Below are 27023 nucleotides of genomic sequence, written 5' to 3' on the forward strand. Positions count from 1 at the left end.
AGCCCTAAACGGTTTGGGACCCACCTACCTTAGAGACCGCATCTCCCTCTATGAACCCACATGTTCTCTTCGCTCGTTGGGGGAGGCCCTTCTCTCGCTCCCACCACCCTCACAGTTGCGGTTGGTGGGGACGAGAGAGAGGGCCTTCTCCGTTGTGGCTCCCCGGCTTTGGAACTCTCTTCCTAGAGAGATCAGGCAGGCCCCTACCCTCCTCTCCTTCCGGAAGAGCTTAAAAACCTGGCTGTTCCAAAAGGCCTTCGATGTTTAGTTGTTGCTGGATTGATCTATCTGTCCATTCCTTAATAGTCCCATTGTTGTTGTCTTGCCATTTTATACCGCACTTTATTGTCCATTCAACTTGAGATTTCCTTTTCTCATTTCGTAACACTCTGCATTTCGCCTGGGATCTACGAATTAGTCTCCTGTTTTTAACACTGTATCCTGCTTGTTGATTTTAATGATTGTTTTTATTGATGTTGATGTTTTTTACTGGGATAATTGTTTTATTGCTTTGTTACTGTTATTTGTTTGTTTTATCGGGCCTGGCCCCATGTAAGCCGCCCCGAGTCCCTTCGGGGAGATGGGGCGGGGTATAAAAATAAAGTTATTATTATTATTATCCATATTTGGCTGTCCAATGCAAATACTCAAATCTATTACATCACATTCCTTTCAGCACTGGGAGACTTGCAGTCATCCTATATATATATATATATATATATATATATATATATATATATATATATAAATTCAGCTTTCGGGGGGAGGGGGTTGAACCCCTAACACCCCCCCCCCCTCCAGCTACGGGCCTGTCAATATCTGCTTGAGATAGTGCCTGGAGGGACTCTTAATTTTTTGCATCTCAGACTTAGCATGGGGATTTGATTAACCAGTTAAAATTCATGAGTAAACCTGTTTTTTCTAACCTGAAAAATTTGGGGGGGGGGGGTTGAACCCCTAAATCCCTCTCCCCCCTGGCTACAGGCCTGGTATTATTCCATTTTAGCTGTCAGGCTGCATCATAAAGAATCCCGGGGCTTGTGTTTTGGTGAGTTGTTACAACTCTCTGTTGAAAATCCTTAATGTCCCTTCCTAAACTGCAAGTGCCAGAATGTCATATGATGGAACTGTGGGATTTAAAAATAACGCTATACTTGCATAGCCTGAAAGGGCCCCAGCTGCTGGTTTTGTACTATAAACAATCTTTTCAGTAATTATTAGTTATTGTGCTTTTAGAACAATAACACAGGCCCATGATGGAACCCCCCCCCCCCCCCGCCCATTTCAACATTATAGCTATTCTTATTGTTTTGGATGAATTTGAAAAAAAGCACACAATTAAAATGTCATATGGTGCAAAGTTATTTCACAAATTCCAGTCCTAATTGTAATCCGTCAGATATTATAACAGGAAAATGTCAAAGCCAGTTGTGAAAAAGCTGGAGATGATAGAGCAAATCTAACATCACTTTTGGATTCAGAACAACATATGGCCATATTTTTATATTGTTAAAGAATCTTATAAACATAAATTTTGTAGACCTGCAAAAATACCCCCAACATTTCAAGTAGTTAATAAAAGCAATTAATTGCTTCTTCAGAGAAGGTTTCTAGCCGAAAGCATGACTTCTTTACATGATCCTACCCCCCCCCCCCTTCGCAACTGCCTTTTTTTTGGGGGGGGGGTGTACCAATAATTCAGATCTATTTACATTTCTGTATTTCTTCATTTAGCAAAATGGGTTCACATCCCCTAATGCCTTTGCTAAGTTTATTTAAATATCTTTAAGATGTCATGGGATTTTTAATTTTTTGCGACAACATACTAGCATGCCGCTCCGTGGCAATCTTTGCTTCTGATTTTCAAGAATATGAGGATTGTACTCCATAAAGTAAATATGAATTTGATTCTTAAAACCTTTAATATTTATGACCAAAGAACTTGGTTTTACCTTTCTACATTAAACAACTGTTATGAATCAACAAACATTTCATGTTTTCTCCCTCTCCATTCTCCTCTTACTTTCTCCTTTAAATCCAGAACCAGCCTAAAGCATAGCTCTTTGGATGTAAAATCAATAATGTTGTCTTTTTTCACTTTTACTGTCGTTAGGTTTTCTGTATTATAGTTTCATTCCAAGCCATATTTCTTTATACCATTGAAAAATGTGTGCCCTGATAATAACATTACGTGCTTTCTTTTGGAAGCAGAGAACACCAAAATGAGTTCTTCTTACCTGCATGCCACAAATACGGACACCTAGGGATGCCGATGTACTCTGTTCACATTTCTTTATTTGCCGTGCTTTTTTCTCTTCTGATGCATCATCGCCATGCTGCCTGGTTCCCATCTTTAAGTCCAAAATGCATGGGCATTTATACTTTGATACCACATTTTCAAGCAGTAGAAATTCTGAGCACATGAGTTAAGGAAAGCATTTCTTATTTAAAAAACAAACTAGATTTAACAGTAATAGAACATTGCAATTCCCTTCACAAGCTTCCAGATTGATTTCTTATTTTGTTTGCAATCTAATTTTCTGCAGAAAGCCCTCAGAGTTGTCTGTTCAACCCTTTGAATTTCCATTAAAGGTCAGTAGAGGCTTTTCAACTGTAGAGTTCACCATTCAATGCAAAAAGGTGAATAGCCTTATCATATGGTAATGACTTTGAGACACACACCATGAGATAGAAGAGTCGTGAATCTGTAAAACTCTATTCTTGGTTCAGAAGGTTTTTTCTTGATTGATAACAAAATAGAGATGAAAAATCAACAAAAATTATATTGATTAATGCTACATGTAGAAATATTCAGCCATAGACTTTCAAATATGGTACCATTTAAATTAGATGGCTGCAAAATCCATTTTTTAAATTATTTTGAAACCTAGGTTTCTACATGTAAAATATAGCAGTGACATTCCAAATCTATGACATAAAAATTTCGCTGTTCTTAGATTTTAGCAAATAACATTTATAATGGAGAACCTTTGTTGAATGGTGACATATTTGTATGCATTTATGTGTGTGTGTTTATATCTGTCTATTATCTCTCTATTGTCAGTTTCTAACATGATTGTCCTTCTGGAGACTATTAAACCTGTACTTGCAACTTTCTATTTTATTTTCCAGTATTTTATTTTACAGATTTAATGGATAATCATGGCTGCCCAAATCATTAGTCATGGCTACTTTTGGCAGGTTGTGTTCTATATGTTTTCCTCCAGTGCTACTAGAGACCATTACTGCAAATTATCCATGATATATATAGGTTGTAATGTTCATCAATTATTAAAAGTCAATGGGATACTGGGAGTTCTACATTGCAACCTTGGGATTGTAAACAATCAGTCAACAGTAACAAGAACAGCCTAGAAAAAGATACGATGAGGTTTGTTCTCATTATACTTGGAAGACATGCGGTTTAGATGCTCTTTGTGGCAGTGCAGTCCCCAGGGGTTATAGCTGTTCTTTTCTGTCTGGTTCCCATTATCTTTCTCCATAAGTGAAGATACATCTCTATGATGCTGAAGATCAGCTTGCAATATTGCCTTCTCTTGACAGCTAAGCAAAACAAGGAAAATGCATATTTAGCTTTTTTTTTACAATACAATTAGGTATTGTCCTGAATCTAAGCATGAATACTCAAAAGCAAGTCTAAGTTATAGCACAATCCTGCATATACATTTATTCAAAAGTGAATTCCTCTGCATTCTATTTAGAACTGCAGCAATCCTAACAGAGCAATTCCATTATTCTTGGTCCCCTCTGAACCAAAAATATGTAAGTCCCATTGAATTCAGTTGGGATTATTGTTAGGTGAATCCAGAAATGAATTACCAGTTTTTATCTTTATTTTTTCCCTTATAGCTTTTATTGAGACCAGTAGTGTGCTCCAAGTGACTAATATAAATGTGAAGAGTCAAGCAGACTAGTAATTTGTTCTGAGTCATAGTCCCTTTTATAGAAAGATTTGTATGACTAATTTAAAATAATAATGGTGATAGAATGAAAGACACATTCCATTTCTTTTTGCCCATCATCATCAAGAAAGGATTTAATATGAAAACATTATATTCAAACCCTTTGGATCTATTCAGATGTAATGTTGTCATATGTGGCTCTAATTTCCACTTGTGTTCCTTCAGCCATCACTGCAAATAAGAGCCACCTAGATTCAGTCCAGATGTGACTGAGGTGCATATTGCTTACCTGTCTTTGATTGTGTTGGTGAGTTGATCATGATTCCATTTCACAAATGCCTGGTCACCATTGCTGCTGTTTGCTTGGTTGAGTTTCTGCCATATTGTCATCGAACATTCCTTTGAGGCATGATCTAAGGAACTGCGCCTGTCTGTTTGTGGGCAGGCTATAAGGCTCAAATTGCCCATGCTGTCCTTCTTGAGATGCACAGAAATAATACCTTTAAAGGAGAGAAAGAACTGTGTAAACAAAAGAGCAATTGACCTCAAAGAAGTTAATTTGCATACAATACATTGAAGCTGACAGGAGAAGGAAGGAAAACAGGACATGGTTATTTACAGTTCCATTTTCTTGTTTTGCCAGCAAGGCAGCAGTCTATTTAATATCTCATATGGACTTCAGTTTATAATTAGTTTAGTTTATAATCCCTTTAGTAATTTCTTTAGTTCCCCATATATAATTAGGGACCTCATCAGATGGGGAGGGGAAAAGTGAGGGAAAGAAGTGGAAAGCAGAGAGAACCACCCTCCTTCATTTCCTACAATCTTTTCCTATCTTCTGGGATGGCCTCCCATCCCATGTGGTTTTTTGTCCTTTCCCTGCTTCCTCTTCACGTTCTTCAATAAGGAGTCGGGTGTTAAAAAGCCCTCTGGGCTCTGTTTCTCTACGTTGCCAAAATGGAGCCCTATGGAGAACTGCCGGAAGCTGCCCTGTGTTTATGTGATGGACTCTGTGGGACTCTGTTTTGGCAATGTGGAGAAGACTGTGACTGATAAGGTCCTAAGTGACTGATTTCTCTGGATTTTCTCATACAACATATGGCTGAAGTGCTAAGAAAAATGTTTTAAAGCATGTTTCTCAAATAAATTGCTGCCTCAACAACAGGGCCGGCCGGAGATATTTTTTAATGTGAAGCGGGGGTGCTGAAAAGCGCCCCCGCCACCGGCCCCGCCTCCCGCGCCCTGGCCCCGCCCAGCGTGCCCTGGCCCCGCCTCCCACGCTGCGTGGGAGGCGGGGCCAGGGTGAATACTGAGGGGGGCGGGGCCAGAGTTGGCCCCGCCCCCCGCCCAGCGTGCCCTGGCCCCGCCTCCCACGCAGCGTGGGTGGCGGGGCCAGGGCATGCTGGGCGGGGGGGGGCGGCGCCAGAGTTGGCCCCGCCTCCCACGCTACTCCCGCTTGCCCGTCTGGCCTTTTCTAGCAGGCCAGACTGCAGCAATCGCAATCGCGGCCTGGAGGGACCTCCGCTGCAGTCTGGCCAGCTAGAAAAGGCCAGACGGGCAAGCGGGAGTAGCGTGGGAGGCGGGGCCAGCTCTGGCCCCCCCGCCCAGCGTGCCCTGGCCCCGCCTCCCACGCTGCGTGGGAGGCAGGGCCAAGGCACGCTGGGCGGGGGGGGGGGCGGCGTCAGAGCTGGCTCCGCCTCCCACGCTACTCCTGCTCGCCCGTCTGGCCTTTTCTAGCTGGCCAGACTGCAGCGGAGGTCCCTGCAGGCCGCGATTGCGGCCTGCAGGGACCTCCGCTGCAGTCTGGCCAGCTAAAAAGGCCAGACGGGCCAGGGCGCACTGGGCGGGAGGCGGGGCACCGTCAGGGCGGTGCCCCGCCTCCCGCCCAGCCTGACGGCGCCCCCCCGGGCCTGTGCCTGAGGCGGCGGCGTCAGGTGCCTCAATAGTGGGGCCGGCCCTGCTCAACAATTTAGAACTCAAAGATTATGAAGGATTACCAAATGTGATAGAATGTGTTGAATTAGAACCATGGTTTCAACAAACATTTCAGGGTGGAGATTTGCAGGTTGCATATTATATGGAGTGATCATAGGCTAACATACCTAGAGATAAGGAACACATAAGAAGGAGAAATGGAACGGTGTTGTGGATCTGCCCTCCTCCTTTATTCACATATTGAGCCTATGCTTCATACTGTCCATATGTTCATATTCCTGGATATATATGGTTAGTACATGAAAGCATTTATAGCCAGACAGGGAACAATGCAAACCTAGTTGTGCTTAGATCTTTGCCTTTGAAGATCTGGATTTGTGCCCTCTCATTCTTTGGAAAACAGCTGTTGGCCTTTCTGAAATGCCTTTTTCGTACATCTTCACTCACTACCTTTGACTTTCACATGTGATCTGTTCCATATTCAATGTCCTTGCACTTTAATTCTGTCCAGGTTATGCCATAGTTAAACCCGTTGGAGCCTAAGGTTGGATTCCAGCATGCAGGGTCTCTGACATAGTCCAAATGCCGAGTGTGCCAATTTTTCATAAAATAGGCAACAAGCAGGGAGGAGGGTGATTGAAAGTACAACATCTTCCACTAATTATTTCCCTTTCTTTCCTTAATTACTTTTCTTCTGGTAGGAGTTAAGTGTATGGTCTTCACTAGGGAAAATAGTAGCTGGTGAGAAAGTGTTGTAGATTTAGTTTTTGGTAGCCACTTACATGCTGCCAAAAAGATGAATGATATCTGCATAATGTTCCCAGACAGTGTTCCCTCACTTATCGTGGGGGTTACGTTCCAGGACCATCCGCAGAAAGTGAAACTCTGCGAAGCAGGGGCACTATATTTGTGTTGTTTACAATCTCACTGGCAAGTCCTCTCCTCGCCTGTCAAGCACTCACATGCCTTGTGAGGCAAAAACAAAGCTGCTTCAGCCTCCTTTTCTCTCCCTTCGGCTTTTCCTTCCTTCCTTCCTTCCTTCCATTGGCTTCTCCTTAGGAAGGAAGTAGAAGGAGGGATTTATAATATTATTTTATGATTTATACTATTATTTTAGTATTTATTAAAAAACTGCAAAACAGCGAATCTGCAAAAAGTGAACTGTGAAGTAGCGAGAGAACACTGTATACACACACACACAGATGGAAATACAAAAAAAAATATTATGAAAATATAAATGTACTATATTTTTCCTTAGTGGAAAAGACTATTACCAAGTAATTGCTCTTACTAGACTAGATGATTTCAATATCCTTGCTTCTCCTTTCTTATTCTATTTTCTAAAAAATATTTCAACCAAACTTGGACTGAGCAGCCCTTTAGATAAAGGCAAGTTCTCTGCAAAGCAGAACACATCCCACTGCCCATGCTGGCAGCAGGATTTTGGATACATAGACAAAAAGTAACTTTTCTGAACTCTGCTTCACTGCTCAATCAATGAAAAGCTTGCAGCTGCTATAATTTTCCTCTGTATTGTAATGCTTTTGACTGAAAATTAAGAATACACAGAGGCAATTAAGTAAAATAGCAGTCACCTGGGAAAAATTCTTGGTGTTTAATTTTTCTTATCTTTAAGTGGGGTTGAAGACATGATAAGTGGCCTTATTTTCTGTCCTTTAACCTTTCATTTACGTATTAGATCTGTGGCTTTGCTTGTTCTAAAATAGAACAAGCTCTTTCCCACATTGCTCAGATATCACATATGAGGCAACATGTATTGCTCTAAAATAAACCACGATGGAAAACATAATTGGGGAGGGGAGGGTGCTTGCTCAGAAAATAGATCTTGTTGTTGGAATATTTTAGAAGAGGATCTTCCAAAAACAAGAACAAGTGTGACAATATTATGTCAGAATAACACACAGGTGTTGTTCCTCTGTTTATCTGGAATTTACCCTTCCCATTTTCTAATGCCTAAAGGTGCAGAATAATTCATTGGTAGACTGACTAGGGCAACTGTACTATTTCTCAGTGCAGAAGGGCCAAACTAAATTTTTTGGGTCTGTGGTTCAGGACAGACAATACAGTAGAGTCTCCCTTATCCAACATAAACGGGCCGGCAGAATGTTGGATAAGTGAAACTGTTTGATAATAAGGAGGGATTAAGGAAAAGCCTATTAAATGTCAAATTATGTTATGATTTTACAAATTAAGCACCAAAACATCATGTTTTACAATAAATCGACAGAAAAAGCAGTTCAATACACGGTAACGTTAATATAATAATTACTGAATTTACGAATTTATTACCAAAACATCACAATGTATTGAAAACTTAGACTAAAAAAAAAACTGGCTACTAACAAATTGACTACAAATAAAGACGGAATTGCATAAAATGAACTTACAGTAGCAACATTGTCGGAAATTAAATCCATAAAAAGTTCAGTCCTTGCTGCCTAGAGAAACAGCTGTGGATTGGGGTGGGAGGCAAATTGCATTGGATAATCCAGAACGTTGGGTAAGAGAATGTTGGATAAGTGAGTCTCTGTTGTAGTTGTCACTGCATGCACAAATGAAGGAAAACTGTAGAGCTACTTTTTGAAATTAGAGCCTGCATATTTAGAGATTCACCAGTTCAGGCTGCATATTAACAGTGTGTTATATTCATCAACCTAAAGTATTGTATAGTTTTTGCCCTTTAAAAAACAGCATCAACATTTTGTTTATTTTATGTCGAAAACATAAACACAACAGTGACAGGTCTTTGCCTCAGTGGAAAAACAAGGATTATAAAACAAGAAAAAGATTAAAAGTGGTTCACAACCTGTGGGTCCCCAGATGTTTTGGCCTTCAACTTCCAGAAATCCTAACAGCTGGTAAATTGGCTGGGATTTCTGGGAGTTGTGGGCCAAAATTCCTGGGCACTCACAGGTTAAGAACCACTGGATTAGAAGCTCTATCAGACAGTCATCTGTAAAAGTGTCACAGGTTGAGTGGGTAAAGGAACTGCTCTTAGCAAGTACAGTCCAAAAACCTTCAAAGGCTGTCTGCTCCCCAGGTATTACATTTTAGGGGGTCCATGATCCAAGTAGGAGTAAAATCCACTGAGTAAGACTGTTAAACTGAGACTTGAGATTCAGATGCCAATCTCCACTGAGACATGAACTATCCTGGACTGGGCACTCTTATACGTGTGGGAATATAGCAGGCAACAGGAGGAGAGCATATGCATTGCCAAGAGCCAAAGGAGGAAAAGCTAGATATACATGTAACATCTATTTCTAGTACTAATAATACTGATGATATAATTTATTGTTGTTGTTATTATTCCATGGTCTAAAAGAGCACAGTCCAAAAGAACACAGCCCACTGGGCAGAAGATCCAAGCCTTCTAAATTCTAGCACCAGTAATGTTAATGGGGCTCACATGGCTGAAGTGCTAGACAACCTTTTATAGATTACCGCCACTCCCAATAAAGCCTCCGTGATCACAGTGGCAGTCCCGAGAGTCTCAGATGACAGGTTACTTTTGGGCATGACTTGTCAATCAGAAAGCTCTGACCTTTTGATGACGGGCTAATCATAGTGGTCTCCCCTTCCTAAGGACATCCCACACACTCTGCTTGTTGAGTGTTGCATTTTCAGTCCCAGCCTTAACAGCCTTACAGCAGGGCCACTTGAGACTCTTTTGCATAGCCCTGCCCTTTAAGGATTAGTCATGATCCCTCCAAGCCATGTGAAAAACTCTCAGCAGTATCGGGATGGTTCCAAGACTTCTGGTGGGAACTCAGGACAAAGTAAGGCTGTCAGCTGTCACTGTTCAGGACTGCTGCTGTGCCTATAACAGAAAACGGACACTTTTCATAACATTATCACCTACTGGGGTTGATGGAACAAGTCAGTAAAGATCTGCCCAGCAAGAAAAACAGAACAGCCATAATCAGTTAAAAACATCATCTTTAGAAGTAATTGCTATTGAAAAGATGGATTTAAAACTGTAGCAAGAGGAGCCATGGACTCTCTAGATGTTTTGAATTTCAGTTCCCATAAGCCCTTACTCCTAGTGATATTGATTGGTACTCCTAGAAGTTGAAGTTCAAAACATCAGGAGAACCAGATGTTTCCTCCACAGGATTGATACACTAACTCTTTCAATCAGCTACATAATATTTGATAGTATATGAGACTTCTTTATTCTCTATTTTTAAATCATGGCAAGAAGCAACCAACATACTCATGTTTGATGAGTGATTTTAGAAAAACCTTTAATTTCTGCAGTTGTGGTGGTTATCCTTCAAGTCATTTCCAATTTTTGGTGGCCCCAAAGTAAGCCCGTCACTGGGGTTTTCTTTCCAGTAATTTTCAGAACAGATTTCTCCTTGCCATCCTCCAAGGCTGAGAGTGTGTGATTTGCCCAAGGTCACCCAGTGAATTTCCATGGTTGAGCGGGGATTTGAACCCAAGTCTTCAGAGTTGTAATCCGGCGCTAGAACTGTTACATTGTGCTGGCTCTGATTTTTGCTAATTTCCAAAAATAAGCTCATACACCAGTGCTTATTAACTCTTTAAGGAGAGCATTTTCTTACTCTACTAACCTAATTTGTATGTGTTTCACATTTGATACATTTTCCTGGACTGGCTTAGATGTCATAGCCCTGTCACCTAGTCATTAGCACTATAAAATGTGGACTCTGTTCCTTTTCACAGCTGCTCTGAATTTAAGATTGGTCCACGTGCAAAGTAGTGTCTAGATGTGCAGTAGTGGCTTTTGCAACATGGTGCTAAATCATAAGTAATGAAAAAATGAGGTTCTTCAAGGTTTTGTTTTGAGGATCTAAACTTTTCACTATTCGATTTGGTCCTGCCAGTCTGTTTGCACAACTTGAAATTGGAATAAGCATCCTCTTGACGTGCACATATAGGCTTCTGAATGCCAGGCACACTGAATCAGCATGCTGTCTCAAGAGAGGAATGGATACAATTTTGGCTCATGAATCAATCAGTCTATTTTTGTGATTTGCCCAGCATGTGGGAGAGAGTCAACACTGAACTGCTGGGTAGAATAACACATACTTTATCTAAAGCAAATTAGTTTTAAACACAACTGAAAAACACAGGGGGAACAGAATCAGAAATACTGCAAGTGATCTAAAGAATCATATATTTCAACCACACAATTGACACCTGCTTTCTTCATTTTGAAAACACAAAGGAACAGGGTTCTGCATCCTGTCTGAGCGAGCTACTAAATGAGCTTCATTCCCCAATGATTGGTGAGCTAGTAATAAAGAAATAGTGTGTAGAAATAACTTATTACTGCTGAATGATGGTTTCTTTGTATATTGGAGCAGCTGCAAGGCAAGACAGCTCCCTGTGAATTATTTTCATGTTATTGCAGTTACATTCAAACAACTATGTGCGTGGGAACAATTGTATGATTGCATCCAGCACTATTGCTACTTAACCCAGAAGATAGGAACAAATAGTAACTGGACCCTGCATGTAGTTTGGACTTTTTACCATAGCAACATGTGGAGAAGGAAAAGCAATTCCCATGTGCTGTTGTATGGGGATCCTGCATGAATATTAAACTGTGCTTTCTTTCAAGATGTAAGATAGTAACCATCTTGGCTGACCAGGGGTCCTTTCACATTATAGCACTAAGATTCCACTTTAACCACCCTGGCGTAGCCCCCTTGGCGGTTGGTTGGCAGCAACATGTTCTTCACTGCAGCCAATTTGGCCAGGACCAAATCCAAGTATATTCTTGTGAGGATGCTGAGTGAAGCAGGAGCAGGTTTTGCTTTCAACATAAAAAGAGCACAGTTTGATGAAAAGTGAGCTATGCTGAGATATGATCCTTTCGTTAAACAATGTGTCCTCTTCAAAGAACACACACAAAAAAAATCAGCTCCCTATAGATGATGACTGATTCTTTGAACATAGTTATTTTTTCATTATTTCATTAGAATATGAGGCAGAGTCATGGAGGGAAACATTCAGTTCGTGGTCCTGTAGTGTTCCTAGAAAGCTGAGATGATTGCCTCCTGTTATTTGAAGACCAATGTGAACCAGAACAATGTGAAAGAAGAAAGATAATGGTGTCTAGCCATGGACCATCATTACCAATAACTTATTTATCTTTTGTTGTTGTTGTTGTTGTTGTTGTTGTTGTTGTTGTTGTTTTTACAAAGAACTGCCCTGGCAATATTCTGTGGAATCCTGGTATTTGTAGTTAAGGGACAGATAACTAGATAATTAGAATTTTCAGCCAGGGAGCTCTTATGCTTCACCAAAGTGCAAACTTAAATATTGCAAAAGATGTTGTCATGACAGTCTAAGTGGAATCACAATATTAAAACATCACAAAGTAATGATCAGCATTTGAATTATCCAGAATTCTTCATTGTTCCAGAGAACTTTAAAGCTTGCTCAAGTCTCTATGGCATTCGAAGTGGACCTAATAAAGGTTTTGCCATATTTTGGCCTTTCAGCCAGTGACCCAAACCATTTGACAGTATAACATAGGCAACTGACAGTTCATACATTGGTAACTATTCATACATAGGTATACAAAAGAAGTTTTGTCTACCTTACAGTTACCTATGTATGAACGGAGGTGCTGCTAATTGAGCAATATACTTAGTGTAACTAGTTATATATTACAACCTAAAAGACTACCAATAATTCAGTTATAGAACAATTGAAAATGAAAATTGTAAATCCCAGCAATTCCAAGAAGCTGTTTTGTTGTGTAGTCTCTTAGCTCTGATCCTGTGTGTATTTTTATATTAATAAGCAGAATTATTTACTGCCATATGCAGTATGAATTTGAGCAGAACCTGACCTGAAAATAAGTCTGTAATCACAGAGCATTCTGTAATCACAAAACTCAACTAGGTGTCTGAAGAGAGGAGAAAAAGCAAAAGAAGTCTGACTGAAGGTCATGTAACCTGCATTGGAAATGCATAAAAAGAGCTGTCTGCCCCATAAACAGACTCCATAAATGCTATGAACTGCTATTAAATTTAAATGATGGTGGTTAGGCAAAGTTTTGCAAAACAGCGTCATCATTATTTAAACGGCATCATTTTTAATGGTCCTTAAGCCATGGCAAAGCCTCAGGATATGTTAAAGTGAGGCCAAAGACCAGATACACCACAGAGCACAGAGTTATTACTTTGAACTTCCAACCTACTGTTTCCTTCAGAAGTATGTGATTTGCTTCTTTCTAAGGATATGTTGGCAGTGCTTGTTTGCTAGAGTGAAAACTGGAGAGGATGGCTTTACCTTTAATGTTTGTATAGAAGAGAGTATTGCTTCTTTTCTAGTTGCATGATAAGCAACATCTGCACAATTTTGTTCATAAAAAAGGTTTGTGTATCAGAAAGAGATGATGTCACAATCTCAGCCACCCATGTGTACAATTTTGAATTTTGGAGTATTTTGGATTCTGGAATCCTGTGTAAGGTGTGCTCAACCTGTACCCCCTTAAAGGGTATTTAAACTCCAAGCAATGTTCCTTATGAGAACTAGTGTGACACAGTGATTTGAGCATTGGGTCATGACTCTGGAGTTTGTATTTCTTGCACAGACATGGCAGCTCACGGGGAAACCTTGAGCAAGTCATACTTTCTCAGTCTCAGAGAAAAACAAAGGCAGTTCTGGACAAATCTGGGAAAATCCCTGTGGAAGGTTCACTTTAGGACCACCATAAACTGGAAACGACTTGAAGACACACAACAACAATAATGTTGCAGTACTGACAGCAAAACTGTGAGGACGATTGTACCCTATACACTTGACACTGCAAACAGATGTCAGATGCACTTTGTAACTCAAACATGGGTTATGCCTTGGAGATGACCCACATTTCTCCCTCGGGTTTATCGGGTTACTTCTTGGGTCCTGTCACTGCTTTTCAATCAGGGAAAATATCACCAGCGGTTTTTAAAGTCTCTACTGAGGTTATCTGGAAATTTACTCAGGAGCCATCTACACTGCCATATGATGTAGTTTTATAATACAGTTGAACTGCATTATATAGCATTGTAGACCCATATAATGCAGTTGTAAACTGCATCATGAAACTGCATTATATGGCAGTGTATATGGGGCCTCAGTCTGTGGGGTCAACAAAACGACTCTAATCTGTTGTTTCATGGGGCAGGTGGGAATACCCATAAAAGCAGATTTACTCCTGAGTAAGAACTTCTGCCTGCTTTTCCAAGTAATATACTGGGATGTCCACCAACCTTATGAGAAAACCTGTACTATGTATTTTTTGCTCTTGCACAATATTAACATACAAGCAGCAGGATGAGTAGTCTGGAACTATTAAGAAACAAACTAAATAGAAATGAGGCAAGGCAACAAATTTTAATTTGCACAAAGCCTCAGACAACAACTTGTTAGTGGGCATGAGTAGTTGCAGAAGAGAATCTGGAAGATTTGCCAGTTTGTCAGCAGTAGCATGAAGGCAAGGTAAAGAGTGCACCTCGTACTCGAGTCCCTCGCCCCCCTCCCCCCCAAATGGCTCCCAAAGTAACAGTAAAGTGTTCAACAGGATTGTGATCAGGGAATGCTGTGCATCCCAACACACACAAAAAATATTGAAAGAACAAGAGTTTTCTTTTAGGGAAGTTAAAAAAAAAAAACATTTAAAATGCAGGTGTTCTTGCTCTGTCTCTCAACCACCCATGTGTCATATTACCATGGAATTTGGCCAGACTAGGGAGATGAAATGTTTTTATCTTGCTTCTCAGAGAGAGATGGAGGGAGAAGTGGTTTTAGTCAGAGCCGTTGCTCGCTCAATGGTCTCTGGGGGGAAATTAATTAGCAACAGCCAAGGAAGTGCGGGAGCTGAACTGTTATAAAGCAATATTATGAAAAAAATAAGATGAAGAGTGTGTGGAAGAATGACTCTGTGGCTGAGGCAGCAGAGTAGTCACAAGAAGAAATTCATTTTAAGGACTTTTTATTATTTATACATATTTATATTTCCCTTCCTTTTTATATATCTTCACTCTCTTTTTTCAGTGATGTATATCCCAAGGACCTAAAAAAGGTTTTTAAAGGTCTTGTTTGGACTAGATTCACAAACCTGTACAGTTTGTACATTTATTAGTTGCTGGTTTTCTTTTCTACTTTGTATACATACAATAAAGCTAAACAACCCATCATAACAATACATGATAAAATAGACTTTTTAAAAAGCAACAGATCAAAGGCTTGGGAAAATTAAAAGGTCTTTGTCTGGGACTGAAAGGCTATCAGGGTGGGACACTAGTCAGCCTCTCTAGGTAGGGCATTTCTCAGAATGCCAGCATAGAGTAGACGTTTGCTCAATAGTCACACACCAGACTTTAGAAAAGTTACTTTTTCCACTATATCTCCCATGATGTTTAGGCTAGGAATTCTGGGAATGTTCATTCAAAAAATAACTTTCCTGGCAATGCCATCCATTATATTTCTCCAAAGAGGAGTCTACAGAGTAGGACCTTTAAAGAAAAAAAAAAGTAACCACATTGGCGCAGTCTTAAGGCAATCCTTATGGTACCTTGATACCAAGCTGTGAAGCACTTTAAAGGTCCCAATTCAGTTTTCAGCAATATAAGTAACCTGATGACAAAGGCTGGAAAGTGGAAGGAGGATGTGGAAAATGCGCCATTTTAAAAGCAACTGAGAAAATGGGACCCTAGAGGATTAATTGTGATTATCCCTGTCAAATCGGGGCAGCTGGAGGGTATGAGTATGTAAAAGCCTGTTTATTTCTTGGATAAGAAATATCCAAAAAAATACCAGGGATCTGCAGAAATTCTGCCTGTAAGTAACCCTAGGAAGCCACTCGTCTAAGTTGACAGAACTAGTCTGTATGGATCAAATGTCTCATTTGTTGTAAGATAGATGTTTTTCTTACAAAAACATCATAACATTTGTCCTGTTAAAGAGAAACTCTAACTTTATCTTCGAGTATGCTCTTTTTTCCTTTTGCCCAAACAATATTTCAGCACAAATCCATTATGGTCATATAGTTTTCTTTTAGAGATACTGCATGAGGAAGCAGAAGTCTATTTACTATCAATTGGTGAGGCTACCAAAGTCCATTCCATCTAAAGTTTTTCCTCACTGACGTTACAAATACCTTCATGTCTGTGATATATGGCTGCATCTCAATCCATTTTCTGTTCACATATCATTTTATTTCCATTAGAGACCATATATGCACATTATAGCACACATAACAATATGCTGCTTCCAAAACTGAGTAAAATAGGCCTCCAGCTGAATCTTCTCTATTGAGAAAATGCCCTTCCAATAGCAAAAAAACAAAAGAAAATATTTGTTCTTAAGATGTTGCTCTTTATGGTGTGGCACATTTCAAAAACCTTCTCTCCCAAAGCCTTTAAAACTCCTAATATTTATAATGAGCAGCATTTTTAATTGGTACATTTTATCTTTCCTTTTAGTCTCTTCAGCGCTTGTTTCTAACAATTCCAAAGAGGATCCCTTTTCTAAGAAACTAATCACTGCAAGGATTATTTTGAAAAACTGCCAGGTGGAATCTGTTAATGATTTCTTACTATTTTGACTTTATGTAGATACAGAATTACAAGTAGGCTTGCATTTGCACAGATTATGTGTCTCGTTTCCATTGCTGTGATCTCTATTTTGCATTTTCAAGATTACTACTCGACCCTTTGTGACTCATATACACTAAAAAATGCTGCAACTCTCTTCTCATTGTTTTTTTCAGTTTCAAGCTTTCCCTTCATGTGCATCTAAAACATACTGGCTAACATATCTTAAAAAAACATTCAAGATATGCCAGATATCATCTGAACATTTTATAAGGGTTTGGTTCCACAATTAATAATGAAATTATAGAGCTGGGGTTCTTAAAATTTTTCCACTCATAACTCTTTTCTGCCCGAGAAATCTTTACATGACTCTAGATATATAGGGATATAAAATAGGTATAAAAATCAAAACGTTTCCTGATAATGAATCAGAATTTAGGACACTCTTAGACAGGATGATTTTCCTTTTTTGTGGAAATACAACTGAAGCATTTTCTGCAGCATCCATTGCAAACCCTGCATGCTGCTGCTAACAGATTTGTGTAAAGAATGGTGTTCAGAAACCTTTTACTGTTGCCAAATTTTTGTGACCCCAACATTGAGCTAAGGGGAGCCCATTTGAAGTTAGGACCCACAGTTTAAGAAGCAGTGCTATAAACAAAGTAATTAGAGACCGCATTTCCACCTACGAACCCGCACAATCTCTTCGCTCATCGGGGGAGGCCCTTCTCTTGCTTCCACCACCCTCGCAGGCGCGTTTGGTGGGGACGAGAGAGAGGGCCTTCTCTGTCGTGGCCCCCCAGCTTTGGAACTTGCTCCCTAGGGAGATTAGGCTGGTCCCCACCCTCCTCTCCTTCCGGAAGAACCTGAAAACCTGGCTTTTCCGGAAAGCCTTTGATGAGTGATTTTTCTTGGTTCAAGTTGTCTGCCTACGTAATAATAGACCCACTGATTCGCCTTCTTATTGTCATTATTGTCATTTCTAGTACTTTAATGACTATGTCAATTACGTAACTACCTCCCCCCGATTTGACACATTCGCCCTTTGGCCTAGATTTGTGTTTTATATCTGTTTTTAACGCTTTTTCTTGCAAGATTGTTTTTATGATGGTTTTACTGATATTGTTGATTTATTGTTGTAAATTTATATGTTTTGATTTGTTTTTATATTGTGATGTTGGGCAAGGCCCCATGTGAGCCGCCCCGAGTCCCTACGGGGAGATGGGGCAGGATACAAGAATAAAATTATTATTATTATTATTATTATTATTATTATTATTATTATTATTATTATTATTATTGCTAGGCCTTTCACAATAGCACAGTATTAGACTCCACAGTGGACTGGCTGTTTAAACATGCTTCTCTGGTGGATTTCCCTGCATAAGGAGCATAGAATGGTGGCCTTCCCATACCCAGAACACATTTTTGACAAAGCCCATTGCCACAGCTGCTCTTCACTCCATTGCATGCCTGTTGCTGTTGACTTGGCAACTGGAAGAGGACAGATGGCACTCCTCTGGCACTTATATTTGTTTTAAGCACCAAACACTAAGTGCAAATCCTTTTAGCCTCATTATCTTCACACAGAATCCAATGGGATCTACTTCTTAATAAGTACATGTAATTACATATAATAGAAGATTCTTGAGCCTACCTTTGTACTGTGGTGTGAATCGTTTCATTGCTGAGGGGAGAGATTCATAGAACCATTGCTCCTGGGAAACAAGGGGCTTGCAAACGGTGGAGTCATCATACTTCATCATGCTCATATGGCCTCCAACTTGGTGGATGAAAGGCTCCAGCAGGATCCCTTTCCTAGGATCCCCAAGATCCAAATTATTCTGCACCACCATGGTGCTGTGCGTATGGGACTGATGTTTGTCTCTGTAGTATGCTGAGCTCCAACAGATGAAACAACCCTTTTAAGTCTCTCTAGCTGAGATCCGAAGATGGGCTGAAGGTTTTCATGCCAGTAAATGAGCTCAAATCGAAAGTACATGGGCCTTCTGGCTGCTCAGTAATCCCTTGAGAACTTTTCTGCAATCTGAGGATAGATTGAGCAGGTCAAAAAAAGGAGCACATCATTTCTCCTCTCACATTTCTGAACAGTCAACTGCAATTCTTAGAAAAGTCAGAGTGGACATACAATGTCCTGCCGAGACCCCAGATGTCCTAAATGTTGAAAATTGTGTCATGGCAGCCAAGACAATCTACATATTAGCCAGATAAAAATGGGCATTTAAGGACACATATTTTGGGGGAGCATACGTACTGGCTGCAATGAGAACCAATTCAATTTGCAAACGTCACGGTGGGTGTACAAAAAACAAGGGAAGACCATTAAGTAGAAATGCTATTGGGTTAAGAGCAGCTAGATCAGGTGTTCCTTCTACCTCTGCTAACCCTAAGTTATTAATGAGATGATTCTACATTCTATTCTTAGGAGAAGAACCCCAATTTGGAGAAGAACCCCAGTTTGCTTAATAGAGAGCTGCTGTTGATGCCAACAAGCTTTTAAACTTTTCCTCAGGGAGCCCCAGACCAGAACGTTCCCTACCAACTAGGTTATTAATAATGCTCTTAGGAAACCCTGCATGGCACATTCCTCAGCTTTTAACACCGTGGTGTTAGAAAAAGCAATATTATCCACTCTCCCCTCATGAAACCCCTCCCTTTCCCCACTACACATCTTTTTGGAAGAAACCTCACTTCAGGACATTCCAGGTCAGGCAACAACACACTTTTCATGATATCACAAATCAAAATGTTTTTTGTGACCTTCTGCAAGTTATAAAACCTGGCTTGACTTATAAGTGCATTGGAAAGGGGAAAATCCTACCTGCGTCCTAGTGTTGATGGATGTGGAATGTCCCAATCAAAGGTTTCCCAGGAAAGCAGAGTTTACATAGGCACACTGTATGATTAGCAGCAGTGGTGTTTGCACCCCTGCAAGCTCTATGACACACAAGTAATTTGCAAATGTGTTCCTAACATGGAGCAAGAACCATAAGCCTCTGTCAAGGGCACAGGTGACTGACTGGCAATCCCACATGAGTCCATGCCTTCAAAGATGGGTTCCATTACAAGTGCTGTACAATAGAAGCTATAGTTTTATCACAGCTGCTATTGAGTATATTTACACTCCAGATCATCTTGGTTCAGTCCTTGGAATTGTAGTTCTATTCTCTTGAACCTCACTATGAGACATATGTCACAAAGTATTCTCAAAACTTCACCAAACTATAAACTACAAGAATTTCAAAAGACAGAGCCATGACAGAATGGGATTTAACTTTGTTCATGATGTAGTGTTGGTGGAAAGTGGATGATAGGGATCCCTTATTCACATCTAAAATGATCTAGCTTCTATTGACCTCTGGACTGAATGTTGAGCAGGCGGATCTAGTGCTTACTCTACTGTCTGTTCACTCAGATTCCCTGGACATCATTCTTCTAATGTTGCCATGCTCTATCTATTTCCTCTACTCTCAAACATATGTAATGTCTAAGAGGTGACCTTTGAACTGCAGTCCCATAAGCTTTTAGCAATGGCCATGCTGGGAATTGGTCTGGCAAGCCAAAGGCCTCAATTTCTGATAAAACAGGGTTGCCCTGACCAGTTCATAAAGCATTCTTTCACCATAGAAACTGATAAAATATCAATTTAATACTTAACTTGCTTCCTTTTTACAACCTCAGACATATTTTCCCATAAAAGTGAATAGATATGTTCAAATCAGAGCTTGAGAAGATTACTGTTTGGAATACATCTCCCAGTATCCCCTGAGCCATAAGGATTGAAAGAATAACCACCCCGAGAAAAACCTTTCTAAACTCTAGTTCAGATTCATCAGATTATATGAAATGCTTATTTCTGAATTTGAGGATAACCTTCCCCTAAAAAGTAGAAAAGATGCTCACTTTAGCCAGTAGAGGGCAAGAATGTATGCAACAGATTCTGTGGCACAACTATCATTTTTTTTGCTGCAAATCTTGATGGAGACAATGCTTAAAAAGCATATACCGTGTATATACCGTGTTTCCCCGAAAATAAGACAGTGTCTTATATTAATTTTTGCTCCCAAAGATGTGCTAGGTCTTATTTTCAGGGGCTGTCTTATTTTTCCATGAAGAAGAATTCACATTTATTGTTGAACAAAAAAATGTATACTGTACAGTAGTGGTCATCACAAACCAATATAACCAGACAAACTCTGAATCCTGTCAAGAATTTCTTGTTACTACCATTATTTCCATGTACAGCTGGTATGTACTTTTACCAATCCTGCATGTTCTGGTGTTCTGTTCAGCAGGCATGCTTCCAAACAAAAACTTTGCTAGGTCTTACTTTCAAGGGAGGCCTTATATTTAGCAATTCAGCACAACTTCTACTAGGTCTTATTTTTCGGGGATGTCTTATTTTCAGGGAAACAGGGTATATCTGAATGCAATTGTTTGCACACTAACGTGGGAATATGTCCCACTGACTACATTATGAAAATGTGCTTAATGCTGCCATTTCTAGCACACAGACTGCAAGAAAGCTCTTGCTGAAATCCAGATAGGCTATTTCCAAATAAATAAATAAATAAATAACTATTTTTCTACCCTGCCTCCATCTCCCCAAAGGATCTTGGGGCAGCTTACGTGGGGTCAAGCCCAGATAAAAACAATAACAATATAAAACACATCAAATGAAGAAAAGACATGCGCAATTATAAAATTTAAACATTAACATATAAAAATAAAATAGCAAACTTAATAAAACATGATTTAAACACAGAAAAGTTATAAAAACATACTGGGTAAAGTGCGCCATGTGAATTTTGTAAACATGAGGTAATTGATAAAGTGCTGCAAATTTGTGAGAGAGCAACTTGGGATGGGAATGGACCCTGTGGCTATATTAAACTAACAAGGCAAGAAAAGTGCAACCGGTGAGGAAATGGTCACAGATACAAGATTTATCATGGAGATGGGCAATCCTTATCCAAAGGCCTGTGTGAAGAGCCCTTCTAGCTTTTCCTAAATGCTACCAGGGTGGGGGCTTGCCTAATCTCCCTGGGGAGCGAGTTCCAGAGGCAGGGGGGCCACCATGGAGAAGGCCCTCTCTCTCGTCCCCGCCAATCGCGCTTGTGACGGAGGCGGAAGTGAGAGGAGGGCCTCCCCCGATGAACGAAGAGATCATGCAGGTTCATAGGGGGAAATGTGGTCACAAAGGTAGGAGGGTCCCGAACCATTCAGGGTAATGACCTGAACCTTGAATTGGGACCAGAAGGTGAAATAAAGATGTCATTTCAAAAAAGGAACCTTTTAGATTTGGGTTCCCACACAAGATGCAAACTAAGATGGGGCTTCTCCTCCTAATGGGGTAGAAGAGGGATCTTTGATAAGGGAAGCCTTCCTTTTTCTTTTTCTTTTTTTTTTGGCTTCCAGATAGAAAAGGTGTTGAAACTCTGTCCTCATTTGCTCCCAGTCCTGAATTTGACAAAGTTCTTGCTGTTGTTTACTGTCATGTATTACAAACATAGAGACAGACCTTGCTATATATAATTGAATATGTCAATATTTTCTCAATATTAAATGACCCGTTCCTTTAATATTTCCCTTCATATTAAACAACCAGTGGTTGAAATGACATGGCTTAAATATTTGTCCTTCTAATTCACACACAGCCCCTGTGGATGTCAAAGGGTCCATATTAGGGGTAGACAACTTTGGGTTTGATTTTACCTTCTCTCTAACGCAGTGTGATGGGTATATTAGTGCAATGGTGAATTCATTGCAGATTTTTATTGTAAACTTTAAAGAAGGTGTCCTATTGCAGGAATCAGGGTTCAGTGCCTTGGATAGCTACTTTTTCAGATCTCTACTAAATCTTGGCATGGATTTATCATCCCACTGATAAAAAAAACCATCACTACTAATATGTACTACTGTGTACATATTACAAGTTAATGTCAGCAGTGATTGGAAACCCAGTTTGGGGATATTCTTCCCCCCTCCCCTCTTTTCTTCTTCTCCCCTTCTCGTGCTTTATCACTACTTCCTTTTGAGACCTGCTTTAGTGAGTTAAATGTATATATCAATCAATCAAAATAGTTTATTGTACGGGCCCAATGCCATGACAAAAAGCAATGCATGCACACAATAGTACCGTCAGAGCAATAGACTCCAGAGATACTGAGCAGAAGCCATAATCATGCTCCCGCAAGGAGCTAAAACAATGCCAGTTAACAGTAATTAAAAAAAAACATATTGCAAAAGAGTTCACATACAAATGCATATTGTGAGTCCACTTAATCCTTTGAGTCTCCTCGGCAGTTGATGGCAATTTTATCTAATTCTATCTTTCTGATCTTTTTTGCAGATAGAGCAAACAGGGCTACTTTGTGAGTTACATAGTCATTTGTGTCACTCAGCAGAAAATGCACAGTTTCTGCTAAGCAATTCCCTTTACCTTGAGTCAGCATGAATGAATTGATGATGGCTCTCTTCTCTCCTACAATATTACAGCCCATTTGATATTTTAATCTTTGAGTGAGTCTACATTGCATAGTTATAGCACTTTGATACCTCCTTAAATGCTACAAATCTCTACTACAGAATCATATGATCTATAGTTTCAGAGGGACTTGAAATTCCCTTCAAGAGGGCTGTAATGCTAGTTCTGGAGAGTAAAGAATACCTCCTCAAAACTACAAAACTCATTATGTTGGAAGGGTCTATGGGAATTAAAGAGGTCATGAACTGTTATAATCCTGTAGTGTAGTAACACCCTTAGACAATGCACTAAATGTGATACTGGCATGTATGGCAATGAGAGTCTAATCAGAACAATTGGAAACAAAGGGAGATATTTGAGAACAGCTCAGGCAAGAAGATCGTAATATCTATCCAAATAGCTTGCCACTGATAATCAAACCTGGGGGCAAAGGTCTGATTATTTTCCTGCTAACTGCAAGGCTTTTTAATGCAACAATTTTCATTACTTTAGGTGACAATTCTCCCCACCCCCATCCACACTGCAAAAGCGGAGTAGTTTGACACCACCTCAAATGCCATAGCTTCAGTTCTATGGAATCTTGGAATGTATTGTTTGTTGTGGCACTGGAGCTCTCTGATTGAGAAGGGTGAATATCTTACAAAACTACAAATCCCAGAATTCCGAAGTATTGGGCTATGGCAGTTAAGGTGAGTCAAACTGCTATGCTTCTGCAGTATGGATAAAGCCTTTTTAAAAAACTGACCCAACTCAAATATTTAGCGAAAAGTTTCTTCTAATGGAAACTTCCAAGGAAACTATACATACACCCAAATCCCCAAAGGTCAGATTTCTAAGAAATACTCAGAGGTCGGAGGCAAATTCTCTCATAATCTAGGCCTTCAAATCCTTGAATAGTTAACTGGTTGAACTCTGCTTTTCTCTTTGTGCAATTTGGTTCCCCAATACAGCTGCAGAGTTATACAAAAACACAATTTTCCCAGTGAGGTTATATACAACATTGCTTTTTGGCCTGATCAAAAACTACTTAGCAGATATTGGGGAAGATTTGCTTGACTCTATTCATTTCTTTAGATATTTCCATATGGACATTATGTGTGCAATGGTTTGGCGGTTGCATTTGTCCTCTGTGTATTTCTAAGCCAGCCTTTCCTCCTTTTTTCTCATCTGAAAGAATAACTGTCCTGGGTGACAGAGAGCTGCAAATGAAAAGCTTCATTCTCTGCGAAGAGCCAAGCTCCAACACCGATGCCATAAATCCTTGTGTGCACAAACCCTGAGCCCTTTTAATCTTGTATTTCCTTTCCTGAAAGAATATGATGTTCATAAAGTTTATGGCTGGTCCCAGCATCCCTCATGTACAAGAGGCAAAGATACCATTTGTTTTGCTGAAGGATTTATATAGTTGCTTTGCAAAGCTGGAGGATTGCAGACATGAAGGAGGGGAGCTGCGTTAGCCAGGATTGATAGGCTGCTAAAATGCTGTATCTCTTGCCTGTGATTGCTTGCGCATTTGGGATAATGGGACTGCTGGTATTGCACTGGTGGGTGTGTTTGTGTACGTTGAGTTAATATTCTGTTACTGTCCTACTGCCATTTTTTTTTAAGGATAAAGCATACCTTCATCCAAAACTGGATTCCTGGGCAGTATATATATCAAATTTAAATATTCAATACAATAATAAAATAGCATAAAACTTTTGTCCTAAGATATATTTGTCTAAGTGGCCATATTTTGAGGATGTAGCTATAAACCTTTTCTGCATCACATTTGGTACTTGGCAGATTTGTCCTTCTAACTAACTTCATACAAATTAAGAAAGCCTCTGGCTTTCATTTTTCTCATTTTAATGTGCAATTGGGCCAATTCTGTACTCACTGTTTTCTAATCTAAGTAAAGTCTCTGCTTCCCATTGGCTAATTTGGAGAAAGAAAGAAGATTTTGCAATGATGCATCTATTCTTGAATATGAAAACGCTAATTCTCCTTGTCATAGCCTTAAAGAGTGAACACATGGGATAGAATGAACTGAAAGGTGTCACATATTCTGGAGGCTGTCTTTCAGTTAGAAGCCTTTCCCCTCTCCCACTGGTAACCAGTTTGCATAATGACCAAGATGACACATGAGACAGAAATGACATTCTGGGAACGTTGTACCACATATTAGAATCCTGAAAGAGTAATCCAAGATATATTCCGTTACACATTGCATTCCTGTCTGTCCTGAGCATGTTTCCCCTTTAAGCAGGTTCTAATGATTTTGACAAAAGTAAACTTCAAGAAAGTATGCTAACAATTGCAACCTTGTTTTTATAATTTAGTTACACTCTGAGTATGAAAAATGCCATTCTACCAAGAAAACATAGGGGTCCAGTGGACGTTGTGTAGGCAAAAAGTAGAAAGGTACTTTCTTTGCTCATTCCAGCTCAGTCAAAGTCCTTGTTTGAAATATTCTGGTATGAACATCGGCTTCTTGGCAGTTACTTCAGATTTATATTAGGCAAGCAGAGAGCAGCTTGTCCTGCTATATCACTAAACATACTTCATCTCAAAGGCAGTGACTATTTTCCCTGCATTTACCAGATGGCACTTAAAACAGATTGGATAGACAAGCACCTCAGGAGATAGAAGTGTGTTTGTTTTGATGGAATAAACTGCTCACTGACCATATAACAGCAAATACTCCTTCTCCATCTTCACAGCAGTGTAGAAGATAGGACCTACCTAAGTGTTTAGCAGCCCCTAAAAGCTAAGCTGGGTGCCATCATTATGTATCAGCCTTTTGTACTTGAATGCATATTTATATAAGTCCAGAACAAATCTTCGAGAGTTCTGATCTACCACACCAGCAGGGCAGAAAATGTTTGTCCAGATTTTCTCCACTTGGTAGCAATGCACAGATGTAGCAGAAGAACTTATACATGGGTGTTGGAATCAGGACAGAACATTCTAGAAAGCCCTAGACACCACTAACATAGACAATGCAACATAAACCTTTATCAGAAATAAGCTGCATTTAACCCGATCAATTCTATTGTTCATCCCTCTTCATGCATTCTCTCCTGATTGCCCAAGTTGGCTCTTTCCTAACCCAAAGGAAGAAGAATCATATCAACTCCCAACCGTCTATACTTTCAGAACACAAGCAAGGATTTCCATCTAAACTCCAGAACAAAATGAACACTTTGCTAAATGTACAACTGAACAGTCAAAGTGATTACTCACCCAATTGTTCCTTTATGTACAATAGGAGTGTATATTGTGTCCAATGGTTTGTTGAGTATCTCAAATTCTGCTTGCTTTCCTTGGTATAACTCAGTCTTGCTATGAAGTCTGGTCTCAGTGTGTGAGTTGGAGGGTGTGAGCAGAAAGGGAAATGGAACATGAGTTGTCACCTGACCTTCTTAGAAATTCTTGGCAGGCATCTGTGATGTGCCGCCAACAGCTGATGCAACTGGACCATGGAGGGTTAAATGGAGACAGGCAGAAGGAAGAAAAACACTCATGACAGCTAGGAAACAAGACTGCAGCAATATATAGGAACAATATATAGGAACAACACTTTGCTGTTCCTATATAAATGTGTCTAGATAGTCAATGAAGGTTGTATGTCAATAGCCAAATGTGCATTTCAGAGTATAGGTGCTGCATTTGATACATTTTCTCAGAGCAAAGCTCATGTGCATACCAATTACCCAAGCATGCATGCCATTATCGCACATAATGACCTATAGGTTTGGATTCCTCCCATCTTGACAAGCTCCATATTTTCTTTTTTCTTATATGGGAAAATATGCCTTTGGGTGGAGGGTCTACCTTCTGACGCATCCTTGAGTTAGTAAATGTCACAGGCAGATAATAAGTGCGGGAATTTATTAGTATCCTCTCCAGTGGATAGCTGGATCAGCTTCATTTAAACGGCAAGAGTGGACAGAAGGTTTTGTGGCTGGCAACTCCCAGAGCACTCCATCCTTTCCTCCCACAATCATCATTGCGTGATAGCATCATTGTCTTGGTTTTTCTTTCTTTCTTAAAAATTAATCTCCTTTTCACTGGCTTCTTTCCCACCTCTTA

The 27023-nt window shown here is 39.9% G+C and overlaps 1 protein-coding gene across 2 annotated transcripts in view; it reads right to left on the reverse strand.

Annotated features, from left to right (window-relative positions):
- ip6k3 (inositol hexakisphosphate kinase 3) overlaps nt 1–26706 on the reverse strand; it is a 29758-nt gene extending 3052 nt beyond the window's left edge. Inside the window, exons 1-5 of one of the 2 annotated variants that reach the window (XM_008109734.3) lie at nt 26175–26706; nt 18099–18488; nt 4213–4423; nt 3386–3564; nt 2238–2413 (exon numbers count right to left, since the gene is read on the reverse strand). In XM_008109734.3, the coding sequence (XP_008107941.1) occupies nt 2238–2413; nt 3386–3564; nt 4213–4423; nt 18099–18297 (765 nt within the window). In that variant the 5' untranslated portion in view covers nt 18298–18488; nt 26175–26706. The remainder of the gene's footprint in view (nt 1–2237; nt 2414–3385; nt 3565–4212; nt 4424–18098; nt 18489–26174) is intronic. The other variant, XM_008109735.3, reaches the window with a different exon arrangement.
- Between the last annotated feature and the right edge of the window lie 317 nt (nt 26707–27023).

This window comes from Anolis carolinensis, chromosome 4, assembly GCF_035594765.1.
Source record: "Anolis carolinensis isolate JA03-04 chromosome 4, rAnoCar3.1.pri, whole genome shotgun sequence".
Lineage (NCBI taxonomy): Eukaryota > Metazoa > Chordata > Lepidosauria > Squamata > Dactyloidae > Anolis > Anolis carolinensis.